Source organism: Chrysemys picta, chromosome 11 (assembly GCF_011386835.1).
Source record: "Chrysemys picta bellii isolate R12L10 chromosome 11, ASM1138683v2, whole genome shotgun sequence".
NCBI classification, from domain to species: domain Eukaryota; kingdom Metazoa; phylum Chordata; order Testudines; family Emydidae; genus Chrysemys; species Chrysemys picta.
In genome coordinates, this window is record NC_088801.1 from 67,842,275 (window position 1) to 67,859,181 (window position 16,907).

General features: G+C 43.0%; 2 protein-coding genes across 3 annotated transcripts in view; one reads left to right on the forward strand and one right to left on the reverse strand.

Moving 5' to 3' along the window:
* VWC2L (von Willebrand factor C domain containing 2 like) overlaps positions 1-15,193 on the forward strand; it is a 158,586-nt gene extending 143,393 nt beyond the window's left edge. The window contains exon 4 of the mRNA XM_065562150.1: positions 10,627-15,193. Within this exon, the coding sequence (XP_065418222.1) occupies positions 10,627-10,646 (20 nt within the window). The 3' untranslated portion in view covers positions 10,647-15,193. The remainder of the gene's footprint in view (positions 1-10,626) is intronic.
* BARD1 (BRCA1 associated RING domain 1) overlaps positions 8,448-16,907 on the reverse strand; it is a 67,655-nt gene continuing 59,195 nt past the window's right edge. For both annotated transcript variants that reach the window (XM_065562139.1, XM_065562138.1), the window contains 2 exons: positions 10,930-11,027; positions 8,448-10,199 (listed from right to left, as the gene is read on the reverse strand). In XM_065562139.1, the coding sequence (XP_065418211.1) occupies positions 9,867-10,199; positions 10,930-11,027 (431 nt within the window). In that variant the 3' untranslated portion in view covers positions 8,448-9,866. The remainder of the gene's footprint in view (positions 10,200-10,929; positions 11,028-16,907) is intronic.

Consider the following 16,907-nt stretch of genomic DNA (forward strand, 5'->3'; position numbering starts at 1 on the left):
CTCCTCTGTCTAGGAGCCATGTCTGAGACGCGAAACCACAAGTCCAACTGTCTAGTTCCTAATGCGAACCAGAACCGGAGTCAATGGTCTGAGGTTTCCAACCTCCCTACGCGGTATCAGGGAATGGTTACAGGGACCTGCTCCAACCTGTACGCCAGCATTACCACTACACCAATCTATACACTGTCTGGAGGAGGCGGAAGAGTCTCCACGAGACATGGAGTGGTGACAGTTGGTCTTATACAACCTTTTCCTTGGGGCACTCGATGGGGAATGGCTCCGCTGTCTCTTTGGAGAAGTGCCAGGTCCAGAGTGCAAAACAGCAGTATTCTCAGAATCTGAGGGCGACCGCCGGTCTGACGTAGGCCTCGGTGCTGAAGCAGGACGCATGGTCTGTTGGAGCAGGTGCTGCTTTAGGCGAAGGTCCCTAGCCAGCTGAGTCTGCTGCATGAACGATGTGCAAATCGAACACCGCTCTTTGACATGAGCCTTGCCCAAGCACAGGAAGCACCGCATGTGGGGAATGCTGGGAATCACTCCACCCCCCCCCCCACACGCACACAAAGGACAATGCTTACAGCCTGGTGAGGGAATCTCCAGGGAAATACACAACTAATCCTAAATCTAACTAACACTAGGGTGCTAATTATATACAACTAGAAAAAAGTCACTGAGAGATGGAGAATTGTGAGAGTAGTCCACAAAGAGCCCCAACTCCAGCCACAGGTGGTAAGAAGGAGTGGGGTCAGGGCGGTGCTGCCTCATACAGCCGGGGAGGGCCGATAGCCACAAAGCATGACCACCACCCATCTAGACTACTGCCATGCAAGATTCTCCGTCTCCGGTGTGCTGGGCACGCACACACCTAAGTGGAATGCATGGCTGCATCTACTCAAAGAAGAATCAGGGATTGCAATCCCATATTTTCATGTAAAACGCAAAGTTTGACTTGGAAAACACTTTCAGCACCCGAGTAATGTATTTGGGGGTTGGGGGAAATGAAACAATTACCAGTTAAATATTAGCATACCGGGTCTGTTCTCATGTGGTGCTCCCATCTATTTCAATGGGAGATGAGAATGCTCAGGACCTTGAAGTATCACTCCTAATATTTATGACTAGAAGACTCAAAATTCTAGAAGAACACCTGCAAAGGGGCAATCCAACACTTGCTGCTGTCAATCGGAGCCTTTCCATTTGCTTCACTGAACACTGGATTTTGCCTTAAGGGCCGACTTTTCAAGTGCTTGATACCCATAACACTGGGGCAACTTTTCCAAAGAGCTCAAGGTCCCACTGAGTCACCAAAACAAGTGGGCCAGATCTTCCAAAGAGCCCAGAACATTGGGTGCTGAGCTCTTTAGAAAATCTGACCATAAATGGTGCAACAGGTGCTGGCCCTTAATTAGGGGTCTAAATTGGTGCTGGGCTCTTTGGAAAATCAGGTCTGCATCCAAGAGCCTGAACGGGGTTTATTTGGTCAGGAAGTTTCCTGTGTTTCTCACTGTGCAAGTTAAGACATCTTTCACCAAACAATTTCTCTACAAATGCATGACCCAGTCTATGCCGGGTCTGGAAATGGTCTTCCATGGCAGGCCATCATTAGAAAACAATGGCTCAATGTGATTTCATGCCTGACTGGTTTTACCACTTTGTGTTTGACAAGTGTGTTAAAAGCAAAGAATTGGAAATCTGATGGCTTGGGTTGGGGAGTGTGGACGACCCTCCTAGCCTTTAACTGTAGCCACCTCGCTACAGTTAAATTAAATTAACACTTGTATTAATGATAGTTTCTCTATTAAACCTTCTGCCTATGGCTATAAAAGGATTGCTCAGGGTTGGTGGAGTTTAAAACACAATCTGGAAACTGTTCAGTGGAATCTTATGGGGGCTCTAAATGGCTTAAACACAATACATCTTTGTTACCCCGTCAATGGTACTTGACTTGATTACCTTCCTCACTAACAGCAGCCAATAGGCACAGCTTCTGGAGCCAGCCCCTGATCCCAAAGAAGTCAGTGGAAATAGTGCCATTGATGTCCGTGGGCTTTGCATTCAGGCCATAGGATATCCCTCTAAAGGGGTGTGGCTGGTGGTGACAGGAGTCACAGCTGGAACTTTTGGTGCCTCACTCAATGTGTGACCTTGGGCAAGTTTGTCTGGTTTACTGAACTGCAGCCGAGCCCGATATCGCTCTTAGCTGCCAAACCGTCCCTCCCATGGTGCCTGACTCCCGGCTGCCAATCCCTCCAGCTCCGCTGGCACCTGCCACCATGCAGTTAGGTGTTAGCAGCAGTGTGAAAAATTCACATTTCTGCCACAGCACAAAATAAATGGGGGGGCGGGGGGGGGGGGAAATAACTCCAAACCAGAGGCCTTGGTATTGAATTTAATATTAATGTAGATGACACAAGCTCCTATTATGCTATCCATATTAATATTTCATTCAGGAAAAGACCTCTGGATTTTATTTCACGCTGTGGCAGAAATTTAAATGTTGCTACAGAATTTAAATCCAGAGTGGCCCAGCTTCAATGTGGCACCCTGACTTCTGGAAGAACTAAATGGAGTCAAAAAACACTCTCTGAAAGCAAACACAATAGAATGGAAAGTGTTTAATTATGGGATAGCTGTATAGTGGTCAGAGCACTGGCCTGGGAACCAGGAGACCTGGGTTCTGTTCCTGGCTCTGCTACATGACCTTTATGCTTCTCTTCCCATCTCTTTGTCTGGCTTGTCTATTTAGCTGTGTAGTGCATTGGTGGTCATCCCTCCCCCTTCAGCTCAGAGGGAGGCCTCACTGGGTCACTGTGGGGTCAGCCCAGTCACTGGGGGGGGAGTTAGCAAATCGAGGGCTGCAGTCTAGGGGGCTCAGGCCCTCAGGCAGAGCAGCAAACAGTCTTTTGCCTGGCCTGGCTCAGGCAGACAACATACAAACACAAGCCTCTTGGTTTAAGGTGGGGCGGTCGCAGAAGGCAGTGGGATCCAGACCCACCCTACTCCACTGGGTCCCAGCCCATGGCCCTGACAGTGGTGGAGGGCTCTGCCACTGGGTCATCGGCGATCCCACCAAAATACGCCGACCCAAGCACCAACAGCAAAATCAGACTAACGTCTGGTTTCCCTGAGCTACTTCCTACCATGATCAGGGAAGGGGCTCCAGAGTCCAGGGGTCCTCCATCTCCTCGGGGTATTCAGCCTCCAGCAATCCGAGCAGCTCCTCTTCAGCCTCGGTCTCCTCTAGTTATTTGGCCGCCGGCAAGCTTGGTAGCTCCTCTCCGGACTTGGGTCTCCTCTAGGGGCAGGGCGCTACCCAGTTCGGTCACAGGGCCTGACAGGCAAGAGGCATCTGTCTCCTTACCTGGCTCCCCGTCAACTGAACTGGAGGCCCCGCCTCTTATACTTTCTGTCCTGCCTCTCAATTTCTGACACGAGGGCTGGGCTGTCTGGCTTCAACTACCTGGGTGCAGAGAGTGATCCTCCCACCTCCAGCTCAGAGGGAGGCCACTCCACCTCACTACAAGCTGGTTAATTCTCTGGGTCAGGGAGTGCTTCATAGTATGTGTTTATTTAGCACAAGGGGGCCCTGCTCTTGATTGAGCACGCTAGAGTACTACTATAATAATTGATAACTAGCCAGCATAAGAGTTGAGGTAGCAGCATACATGTCGGTGAAGTGATATCAGACATGTACCTTTCAGATGTGATCTGACACCAAGGCCAGGCTGTACTCCCTCAGCTAGCACCTGCATAGCTCTGGAGGGTTAATTTACCACAGCTGCTAAGCATGCATGGGCCATGCTTCTGACTTCAACGGGTGCAAAATGTCACAATCCATATTGCGTAACATTGCAATGCATAGCAGCCAAGCCCCTTACCTGTCACTGCTTTGGCAACTCACTTCAGCAGACATTGGTGTCTCTCTGTCTTTCATAGACATTTCATCGCTACTTCATCAGATTACACCTCCTGCTGAGAATTAGATTGAGCCGCACAAAATACATCTCTCCCAGAGGAATAACTAGAAGGTGGGAGATTTTTCAAAATTGTTATCTACAGCACATTCTCCTGCTTTAAAGGGTAATTTAACACTAGTTAAACGACTGTTAAATTAACCAAGTAGCTGTAGAAATGTAGAAGTTGCTGTACCACTGCTGTTAAAAAAAAAATAAAATCACTGAGTTCCCCAAAGAGACATTACCCAACATCACCCCGCTATCAAGGAGTTGTCTAATTATAGTTTTTAAAGTGATATTTAAGACCTGAAACTTTCTGTCTCAGAAAATTCATGCCTCTTCCATGATTAGATGCAAGGATTCAAATCCCTTTTCTGTTCAGCTGCAACTTTTCTTTAAAGTCTGGTGAACGGTGAGAAGAGCGACATGGGGCAAACGGGATGGGGCGGGGAGGGGGAGGTGTAGTTTTTCTGCCTTAGTGAATTCCACATAACATTTTCTCCATTTCCAAGTCCAAACAAGACCCCCTCTAGCACCAGTTGACAGCTTTTTGAAAATCAAGCCGTGTTGGCCCTTGCTTCATACATCATCCCCAACCATGAAGATTCTGGAATCAGAATTTAGCTGGCATTTTGTTGATTCATTGGACATGATAGAATTCAGTTTGCTCTTCAACAGTGCTAGCAGTAAGAAACTGATTTTTTCCCCTCAGGAAAGTAAGCCACTATGAATCAGAAGCTGCACTGGAAGCAGAAACATGCAGCAAGTAGTAAGATGTTATTTTTACTCATGTTTTCTTGTCAATAACCACAATCTAAGACCTAGTTTTACAATAGTCTGTGGCTTCATATAGACCTTTACCCCTTTGCTGCAAGCAGGCTGTTTACAGCAGTCTCACCAGAGCCTCTTTGGTTACCTTGCAGTGACACTTCCTATCAAAAAAGGCTTTAACCCTTTGCAGGGAAGGTTGGTTTTCTAGTTAAGACACTGGACTGGGACTGAGGAAATGTAGCTCCAATTCCTGGCTGTGACACTTAGTCTCACGGTGCGTTAATTTTCCATCTGTAAAATGGGGCTGCTACTCCTCCTCCTTTCCTTAGCACTATCCATTTAGATGGTAAGACCAGGAACTGTTTCTTCCCTTGTGTTTGGACAGCCCCTAGCACAGCTGGATTCCGATCTCAGCTGGGCCATTGTAGTACAAATAGCAGGGAGTGCCAGGTTATTGTGCTCTAGTGCAAGGGTTAGCGGAGGCTACCCGGGCACACATAGGAGCAAGCGCTACTCACTCAGAAGTTGGCAGTCTCAGGACTCTCCTGTGCCTGCTCCCGCTCTAATGAGTAGTGCAAAAAGGGTAGTGAGTGGACATGCCTGGGGAGATATGGAGTTGTTGTGATCTTCAGCCACCACATGAAGCCCTCATCTGTGTGCACCTCTTTGAGCCAGCTTGTGCAGATTAAGCACTTATAAAGGCCCCATTACCATTACATGAGTACGCCGTAGACATTAATGATGTTATCCTCAACAGCCCAGTGAGGCAGAAGTATTATCTCCATTTCACAGATGGGGAATTTTGTCTCAAACAGGTTGTGATGCCTACCCAAGGTCACACAGCAAGTCTGTGGCAGAGACAGGCGTTGACCTGGTTTCTCAGTCCAGTGCCTTAATCACAAGACCAACCTTCCTCCTCATTTTGCTGTTTATAAATACAATCCGCCTCACATCAGCTGTGCAGGCAAAAGCCCCAAGTGATCATCCTTGACATACCCAAGACCAAAAACCCATGTCCAGCTGAGACGGCGACCTAGTTTCCAATAGAAGTATTTGTTTACTGTGATCTGTAAGTAAAGTTAAACCCTTTCCCCATTACTAACTAGAGGGAGGCGCTGATCCGCAGGGTCTGCCGGCGGGCAGGAGGTGCTGTGGGTGGGAGGGCATAGGGGAGCTGATGGGGGGCTGCCAGATGTGGACAAAGCAGGCAGCCAAAGCATTGTACAACTTTAAATGGAGCATGTTCTGTAATTGAGCAGGGACGCAAGCTCAAAACGATGTTAAGCGAGAGGACGTTAAGTGGGGAGTTACTGTACTTGCTATATACCCACAGTTCAAGTGGGTCTTTACTCACCAAGCCCTGCCTCACAAGATACACTTATTTTTAACTGCCAGGGGAAGGGGGAGCTACCCGGGTATGTACACTACACGCTGCCAAAAGCGGTGTGTAGTGTAGACAAAGCCCGAGGATGTTAATAGTTTCAGATAAATAAGAATGCCTCCAAGCCAAAGTAAAGTCTTAGACTTCCTCTCATTCACATGCCCCACTGGCAGAGAGCCTCATAAAATTTACATCACTAATCTACACATTTTAATAAGGGGAATATTGTTAGGCAAAAATCCCACCCACTATTAAACCAGTAAAGTGGATTTTAACCTTAATACAAAATTTCTCGGCTACAATGTATATCAACGGCGCATCCGTTTACAATGATTAGTAAGAGTTGTGGATTGCAATCAAGATTCCGAACCATGAAGTTTAAACTTTTAAAACTCGCCCAAAATGCTTCCAAAGGGGTTTAGGCATGCCCTTGTTTGGCCTTTTACAGAAGCAAATCTACAGAATCCTAACTTTTGTGAAATCTGAAGTGTTTCTGTTTTCTGGATCTTTGATTCTTTGTCTACATCAAATAAATAATTCCCTTTGCAGCAGTAACCTCACCAAGTCATCCTATGGAACCAAATAACCAAAGCAATTGGAAATCAAATGAAATTAATGTGAGGGTACAACTTATTTGAAGTAAGTAGCAAGTCAAAAAGTTTAACAGTAAATGTAAACTATCCTAAGTACTATAGTTGAAACACTGAAAGTGAATACTGCTATACTGGTTCTCTTAGTGGATTTTAAAAAATTCTTGTATAGTCTCAATTTTTTTTTTTTTTAAACACACAGAATTATTCCATCTTCTAGACCTAAAACTGGCTCCGATCCTGCAATTATTCTTATAGTACCTACATAGAGCTCCCTTGAAATCAACAAGGGTCTGATGGCAGAGAAAATCTTGCAAGATCTGGGCTCAAGTTTATGTCTTTTGTATGTTTTGCTGCTAAGTCTAGATAACAATCAGTCTGATGTTATATGGCTCTTGCAGCATGTCATAGGAACCTGGCTTCGAAATGGGATCTAGTTCAGAAAAACAAAAGTCCACTTGTGAGCAAAACAGATAAACTTAGGAGGATGTGGCTTCCCCGCCTCCCCCACCCGACATTGAGTTGTGGCAACTTTATAGTTTCTAATCTCACTTCCGTTCAGTCCTTAATTCCCATGTGAACAAACACACCCACAGTGTGTACAGGAAAAGTACAGTGGATATAACAAGGGAAATATTTATTTACAGAGGGATGAGAGGAGAAAAACAACAAGGGGAAATATAGGGGGAGCAGTAAGACTGGGCTGCCCCACAGGCCCAGTGGTAGCACAGTCTGGAAGGGCAGACACCGAGCAATGTGTCTGCACACAGAGTTCAGGAGTCCTGAGCAAAGTTCCAGTCCAGTGGCGAGTCTTGGGTGCTCCTGGTCGTCTTCGGCGCCAGTGAACTTTCCCCAACAAACCCCTCCGGTGCCCTCTTCTGCCGGTCTCTGCAAAGCCACACAGAGTGACCACCTCCCCACTTAACTAGCTACAGCCTCCCTCCTTGTTCCCAATGCAGAGTCCCAAGCCCCAGTACTCACAGCCCCATGCAGCTCTGGGCAGCCGTGATACTGGGTCCAGATCCGGCCTGTCCTTCTCGGGCGATTCCTCCCTGGCACAGTGCTCCTCCTGGCTCCCGTCCTGGGGTGTCCCTGATCGGCCCTGTCCTTCCCAGGCTTCAGGCAGGTTCTCTGCTGCTTCACTTTTCCAGGGCCTGCAGGCTGCCTCTCCCTGGAGCTCCAGCGCTGCCCCCTGGAGTTTCCCTCCTTTTTTCTTACTCTCCCCCTCCCCCCTAGGAAAAAGATTTAAAGGGCCATGCTCTCTAAACCCCAAAGGGGTTACAATAAATTAACAAACTGATACATGTTCACCGCTGTAGTGTTTACTTGGTCATTTGCTTATTCACAAAAATCATCAGTTTGCAACAGTTATTTTGTTAATCCGCGAAATTTGTGCGCATGCTATCACACACACAAAGCCAAGTGCATGAGACCGGCTTTTAGTATACGGTGACAGTTCACAGGCTACCCAGGGTAAACGAGAGATCTACATCCTGGGGTCTTCAGCTCCTAGTCATTTTGGCGCTTTTGAAAATTTTACCCATTGTACTATCTGTGAAGAAAGCAACACTCCACAGAGAGTTCCATGGAGAATAGTGGAAATGGCCTACAGTCCCCAGTGACAATGACTATAGAAAAGAAATCAATTGTCCTTCCCCCAGAAGAGAGAGAGTCTCACAGACGGAATCTTTGTTGCGCTCAGCTGCTGTGTCGGGAATTTATGCAAATAATTCTGAAATTCTTGTTAAATTATGTACACGCTTCATATTTATTCTGCAGTTAAACTTACGTAAGAAATTATTTTAAAAAGTCACTGGCACCATAAGTTTTATTACAAGCAATACAAAATGCAAACACAAATGCTTAATCCCATCACACAGCCATCATTATCATCACATAGCAATCATTACAATCACACAGCTCCAAGTCATGATTTTATACCTGATGCAACCTACAGGATGAAAAGCTTCACAAGCCATTCGAATACATTGAAAGAAAGCGAGATTATAGACATTAACATAAACTGTGGTCAATTATGAAAGCAATAAAGGATTCAATAAAAATCAGTGATTAGAACAAAATATGTAAAATGTCAAATTTCACTCAAATGCAATCAGGATAAATTTTTAATAAAACTCTCTATTTTCTAAAAGGCACTATGCTTGTGGGTGCCGCCGTTTTCCCATTAAAGGGGCTATGATAGCAGTGGTATGTGTAATACAATTACTATTTGTACACATGGATAAAAATTCTGAATATAGTTGTAATCTGACTCTAAATCTGACTTTTGTTTTAAAAAAAAAAATCACATCTTAAATGAGATGCTAGTTTGCTAGGATTTTTTTAAATTATATATTTACAGGTATGAAAGTGGAATGAGTTTTGATAATGACTCTTAATGAAACATTAAGAATAGGTTAGGTCAAGATTTTTAAATATAGGAGTGGGATTTTCCAAAGGTGCCTAAGTGACTTAAGACCACAAGTCCTATTGAATGTCTAATGGGACTTGTCCTAAGTAACTTAGGTGGTTTTGCAAATACCACTTTGAAGTCTGAAGTTAGACTCCTAAATCTGTATTTATGCACATGCCCAATTTTCAAAAGTGCTGAACACACGGCTACCTCATATCTCAGTGAAATTAGGCAGATGCTGAAGTATGGTTTTAGGCATTTAACTTTAGGGTCCTATTTTTTAATTCTTGGCCTTAAAGGGAAATCTGACTATGTGACACTTATGGTAGGACGCTGTTAATTTATACGTCACAAACAAGAAATGATGATCTCATCCACTCTGAAGGGAAGGTTTGAACAACCAAGGGTGTTCTAAAGGTCTCGTGTTACAAAGACTTCATTATAAATTACAAAATGCTATATGGAACATATATTAGTATGCTGAAATAGAACAACTGAAAATGAGCTATGTCAAATAAAGGAACTTAAAGTACATTTCTGATGTGTTATCCTTATTTTTCATTGCTTGTTCATTTATTCACAAAATTCAGCAATTCACAGTAAGTCTCCCAGTCGTTAATAGGTTCTACTGTGGTTTTAAGTGTGAATAATGAAGAGTGGGTTTAGCTTTTGATTCTAGACTGCCTGGCTGTGTGTTCCAACTGCTCAAGAGGTTCGGAGGTCATTAGAGAAACTTGTTCATGCTGCCGGGATATTCACTTTGTAACAGGTAACAGCTGAAATGACATCACACAGTCTATGAGCCAGCTGGAGGGGGCCATCCAGACTTTGCCTTGGCGAATTTTATCTGGGTTGTACTTAGAAGACACATCATAGATAACGTATTGTGTGCAGAAACTCTGATCAGAACCAGGTTGGGCATGGTATGCCACTGTGTTGATGGTCTGTGTCACGTCGCTATCTGGCTTTGGCTGCCTAACGAGGATTTGTCCTCCTGCTGCTTTAACCAGCTCTATGAGGTCACTCTTCTGGTGGTGGTTGAAAGTTCCCAAAAAATAGAAGTAGCAACCATCAAACAACTTAGGCAGCTAAGAAAAACGAAAACAAGAAATAGAATAAGTACAGGGATCCACAGCTCAGCACATGATGGGGAAGTCAAAGGAACGAGCATTAGCTCAATAGGGGCATCAGAAAATATGGGCTAAATTGTGCAACAAGTTACTATGCCAGTTTCTAGAAACCTCAATATCTGTTTCCAACCAATCAAAGCTAGTCTCCGAAAGGCATTTACTTAGACAGTAAGCTCCTTGGGGCAAGGAACACCTGTTTGCTCTGTTAGTACAGCGCCTACCACAGTAGGGCCCTGGTCCTTGATTAGGGCTGCTAGGTGCTACAATAATACAAGCGATAAAATTACATCACACCACCAGTCCATTTAAATCAGATGTTAGTTAAAAAGATAGGATGGACCTAGACTGAATGAAAAATAATTACAATATTTTTCCTTCCTTTTAGATGGGAGTGATTCCAAGTAGCAACTGAAACCGAACTGGAGAATCCTAGAGGAAACTTCAACCTGTGTGTTTCATGCAACTTCTTGCATAACGACACTGAGACTTCCCTCTGAAGCTTTGGCAAGGTTTATGGGAATACAAGTCAGATATCCATTAACAGTTTGTGACAATCATTAACAGTAAATTCAATCACCTCTCACACAAACACCTGAATAAGTGCACACTGAAGTATTAAATCTCTTATCCACGCATGTGGCAGACGGCAGTGGTATAAAAGCTAGTTTTCAAAAAATCAGATAGCTACCAGCTGTTCTTGGTTGAGTCTGCCTCTTCGTGGGCCACCACAGATTTCATACTTCTCTTCTTGTTCACGAATTCTGCTTTGCAAACATGCCTTCACCCCTGGAATTAAGACACATGTCAAGGCAACAGAGCAAAGCATTGTTATTGCCAACTCACAGGAGTACTTCATATATTCAGGTCGCATTTCAACAAAGAAATTCGTGTGCTTAATTTTACGTACTGTGAATAGTTACATTGAAGTCAAAGGGATTATTCAAGGTAAACATATGTGGGAATCCTTGCAACATCAAAGATTAAGAGATTACACTTTAGCTAATTTCTAAGAATCTCTTTAAATGAGTTTACAGAAATGCTTCTGAAAGATGATAGTTTGATGCCCCTGGAAAGTGAAATCCTACTCCTAGGGTACGTCCAGACTACAGGCCGTATCGGCAGGCAGTGATCAATTTATCGGGGATTGATATATCACGTCTCGTTAAGACGAGATATATCGATCCCCGAACGCGCTCCCTGTCGACTCCGGAACTCCACCAGAGCGAGCGGCAGTAGCGGAGTCAACGGGGGAGCCGCGGCCGTCGATCCCGCGCCGTGAGGACCCAAGGTAAATCGATCTAAGATACCTTCGACTTCAGCTACGCTATTCACATAGCTGAAGTTGCATATCTTAGATAGATTTCCCTCCTCCCCACCCCCAGTGTAGGCCAGCCCCTAGATGCAATAGGTACGGCAGCAGAATACTGTAGGTCAGTGGTGTCAAACATTCCATCCACAGCATACACTGGGCCTGCTTGATCTATTTAAGCGACTCTGCTGGACACTCATGCTGCAGAATCTAAGCTTTCATTTAAATTAGGAAAAACACCCAACCAGATAACCTTCCAAATACAAATCAGACAGACAAAACTGCATCAGGTCTTCAAGCTGCCTGAAACAATGACAGACAAGTATGAACTCCATCTCCCACTACTCCCATTGGGCATGAACTCTGAAGTGTCATTAACAGACATTTTAAAATGTCAGAATTAACTACTGCTTTGCTGATCATTTGGCCCTTTAAATAACCTTATCTTGGAGGCCAACCAACAGCCATCAGATGATAGCAAGTGCCTGACCTGGGCTGGATATAAACTAAAAAAAAGCTGACTCTGTATTGCATTACTAATACAAGGAATCGCATTTCATTCCCGTTTTATTGAAAATTATCAGGAACAGGTCGTTTGTAGCTGATGTTTGAAATCAGAACAGAAACATCAGAATGCCTTAACTTGGTTTTTCCCTTTCAGATTCACCAATTCATTTGCATTTAAGTAGTGTCTTAAAGGTGCACAAGTGTGAATGCTACGCTGAATACACATTTGTGAAGCTGCTTTTGAAAGAAGTTCAATAAAAGTTCAATAAAAGCTATTAGCCATCAAAAGGTGCCAGGGGTCAGTAGTACTCACAACATCGACTCCATTATACACAGGTCCCCCATTCCTAAAATCTGAAACCAACAAAACCAATACTCAGCCAAGCCAACAAAAACCCAACCCTACTTACAGTTTTTAGCCCAAAAAGGGAGACGAGTCAGAGATTCCATGAAGTCTATGAAGGGCATTGCTATGGTGATGGGTGGCACTACTGAACCCTAAGAGAGAGAGATCTTCCTGCTTGTGCCAACCTCAGGGAGCTTGAAAGCCCAACTGTGCTGCCAACAGGCCACTGGTCAAATTGATTTTAATTTTCATTCTGGTTTTTGAATTTTAAAACGAGTTATAAATAAAAAAGGTACTAAGCTATTTGTTTACATGAAAGCAAATGATAATTTGATGAGGCAAGTTGTGCTTATATATTTGATTGCAAATAGGGCCTCCCGTATATGCGGAAGTCAAAAATTCTACAGGCCTAGTCTAGATGCCCACAACACTATGTTTTCTACATTTTTTCCTCTCCTCTATGCATGCCAGCCTGAATCTGTGGGTGTTCGGCTCAACACCGTTGTGGGAAATTAACATGAACCTGTACAAAATTAAAAAAGGGTACCAAAGACACTTATTTTCTGGAAAAGGAAGAAATCGCATATTTATTGGAGACCAGAGCAGCAAATACTGACAAAATATTTCAAAGGTTTTCATAACTCAAGCACTAACCATAGCTTTAAAACGACTTCCACAGCCCTTACGTTGATACCACTGCACATGAACAGAAGGGAATCCCAATAGGACTTCACCTTAAGGTTGCGGTTTTTTCCTCCTCTCAAGAATGCAGGGATGTTAATGTGTATTATTTATAATTAAAAGGAGAAATATACTATCTGACCTAGCTCTGAAAACAGGACTGGTCCCTGCATTATCTACAGATCACCACAAATGTACTGTTTTTACTTTTTATATAAAAACTACATTAAAAGTTCCTATATTTAGAAATATATATTAAAATATATATGCCTCAATTTTCAGAGGTGCTCCACACCCACAACTCCAATAAAGTAAATGAAAGTTGCATGTGCACAGCACCTCTGAAAAAATACCAGGGTGTTAACATTTAAGTATCAGTTTATATTTTTCAAAGAGTGGCTTTGGTCAGAAAAACAGAATGACAACTGCACATTTTCTGTTTGGGTTACCAACAAATCTGGGCTATTTGCCTGCAGTGTAGAACCAGTATACCTGTTGCATGAAGCAGGATAGCATAAAGCCTGTTCTCCATCAGTCAATCTGCCAGCAAAGTTCAAATTTCAGGATCCTTGCTAAGGAAGGTGAGGCTTACAAGGCTAGATTAATCATAACTTGATTTTCAAATGACAACTTGAGCTTGTAGTGCTGGCAGTGGTAAACAAAGCAAATTTGATGAGAGCAACAGAGGAAGCAGAATGACTAGGGAACACTAAGTTATCTTTTTACAGAGTTACCTTCCTGAGGATAACTGAACTTTAAATCGTGAAAGTGACTAATGTTGGTAAAAGGCATCTATTTTAGCAGAAAATGCAAAGTACATTAAATCTTCTCTGCATACATATGTCTTCCCATTTCATGCAGCCAACTCCACTGATAAATCCTTTCAGTAACATTTAATTGCAGTCATTGTAATGGTTTAATTTTTAACTGCCATGAGAACATTTAACCAAGATAGTGACAAAGATACTGATCTTAATCATCTCATTTTCACTAAGCTCCAACACTGAGAGTTAGAAATGTTACAGGAATTAGTACTAAGTATTTTTTTAAAAATAACATATACACACATGCACACACCCTACTAATAAATGTTTCTCTGAAGACTTTTCATCTCATTCATTTTAACCTCCATTTCATCAGAAATCACACAATGTACCTGGTACACTTACAGATATGGAAAAAAGTCTTGGGCATAATTGGTGCACAGATGAAACAATCTTTAAAATGCAGACATTTTAAGTAAGTTGACTTCACTAGGGTTATATACCACTCCTTGGAGTGATCTTTGTGATAATACGACTGTAGGCTCCCATTACTTGAGAAAGTCTATCCTATAACGATGCTGAAGCAGAACTTGTTTTAAGTCTTGTAATATTCGACAACAACTCACAGCTAGACAGTTTTACAGAACCACATGTGCTGAGATGCTTTTTGAACAGCTGTCATTCAGTCTCTTCTCTAACCCCCTGTACCTTGTTCCTGTCTGTGTATGGAAAGCAATGTGAAAATTACTAGAATCCTCAGCAATATAGGAATGTCAGGTGATACTTCAAGCTTCTAAATCCTAGATGTCATTTTACTGTCAAACAGCATAACTAATAGGGGGTAAAGAAACAGCACAGCTTGGAAAAGAACAGACAATACACACAGGATAACAAGAAAGCATAACGAGACAAGAAAGCATAACGAAGTGAGGGAAATATTAAATTTGCCATACTAGATCAGAGCAGTGGTTTATTAGTTTTAGTATCCTGTCTGGCAGTGTTAAGGACCAGATGCTTCAGAGGAAGGTGCAAGCAACCCTAATACAAATAATTATGGAATAATTTGCCCACAGGGGAAGTTTCTTCCAAACCCTGTGAGAATAAAAAAAAAAAACTGTAAACCCTTTTGCTTTAGCATATAAGCTGAACACTAACGGTGGACATTCTCCTCCATAAGTATTTCTAAAGCTACTTACTTCTTGGCCTTACTGATATATTGTAACCATGAATTCCATAGGTTAGTCATATACTTTGTATTAAAATATGTAATTGCTTCTTTTCTGTTTTGAGTGAATTAGCTCAATTGAATATCCTCAGATTCTAATATGAGAAAAGTTAACAGAAAGGCCCCAAATACCTTTTCCATATAGTTAATTATGTTTACTTGCATCACACCCCCTCTCATTCGTCTGTTGTGTAAGTCTCAATCTTGTCTTCCCAAGTCTCTAGACCACTGTTTCTGTTATATCCTTTTTTAACTAGGATGATTAGAACTGAACAACAACTGTTTTGTGACAGCACCTAGAAGCACCAATTACAGAACAGAGCTCCACTGTGGTAGAGACAGTACAAATTACACAGAAAGATGATTCCTACTCTTAAAGAGCCTACCATCTCAGTATAAGGGCTGGTCTACACTGGGGGGGGGGGGGGGAAATCGATCTAAGATACGCAACTTCAGCTACGTGAATAGCGTAGCTGAAGTCGAAGGTATTTTAGATCGACTTACCTGGGGTCCACACGGCGCGGGATCGACGTCCGCGGCTCCCCCGTTGACTCCGCTACCGCCGCTCACTCCGGTGGAGTTCCGGAGTCGACAGGGAGTGCGTTCGGGGATCCATATATCGCGTCTTAACGAGACGCGATATACCGATCCCCGATAAATTGATCGCTACCCGCCGATACGGCGGGTAGTGAAGACGTACCCTTAGAGACAGGGGACTTGGATTCTAAACTCTTTGGGGCAGGACTGTGTCTGTTTTATTTACAGCGTCTAGCATAGAGGCATCCTATATACCAGTGGTTCTCAACCCAGGGTACACGTATCTCTGGGGGTATGCAGAGGTTCTTCCAAGGGGTACGTCAACTCATCTAGATATTTGCCTAGGTCTACAACAGGCTACATAAAAAGCATTAGCAAAGTCAGTACAAACTAAAATGTCATGACTTGTTTATACTGCTCTATATACTAAATTATACAGTAATGTAACATGTGTCTATGCACTGTATTAGACAGGCATGTTATGTCTTTACTGATGTGTGCAAGCACGTTAATGAGGTTGAAGTTGTCATGGTGCGTACGTGGTTGCGATGTCAAAATGGACAGAGTTTTAAAACGAGGAGCTGAAAGCAGCGGTAGTGGCGACAGTGAAAATTGTAATTCACTGCCTCCCAGAATGACAAAGCACATAAGTGAAAAACAGGCTCAAATATCACACTGAAATGTAAGTGCAATATTTATATTCCAATAAATTCATTTTATAATTATATGGCAAAAATGAGAAAGTCAGCAATTTTTCAGTAACAGTATGCTGTGACGCTTATATTTTTGTGTCTGGCTTTTGTAAGCAAGTAGTTTAAGTGAAGTGATACTTGGGGTACGCAAGATAAATCAGACTCCTGAAAGGGGTACAGTAGTCTGGAAAGGTTGCTAACCACTGCTATATACTACAGTAATACAAACAGACTGGAAAGCCAAGTGAGACAATACCATTATACAGCTGAACTTTCTGTCTGCTGTATGATAATCATGTTATTCAGCCAGTTATACAGCAATGCGTATAAGTGGCTGAATAACACGGTAGTTTCCTTTTAACAACCCCTCTACTAGATTCAGCCAGTCATCCTGATTAAAAGACCAAATGAAATAAAATACTATACTGAATAAATAACTGAGTTATATTTATATACGTAGAGTAGGATTTTCAAAACTTCTCAGTGGTGGCCCAACTCTGCTCCTACTGAAGTCATGTGTAAAACTCCCTTTGACTCCAGTGGGAGCTAAGTTGGGCCAATGCTTTTGAAAATGCCACACAATCAGTGATTTCACAATTTCCGTA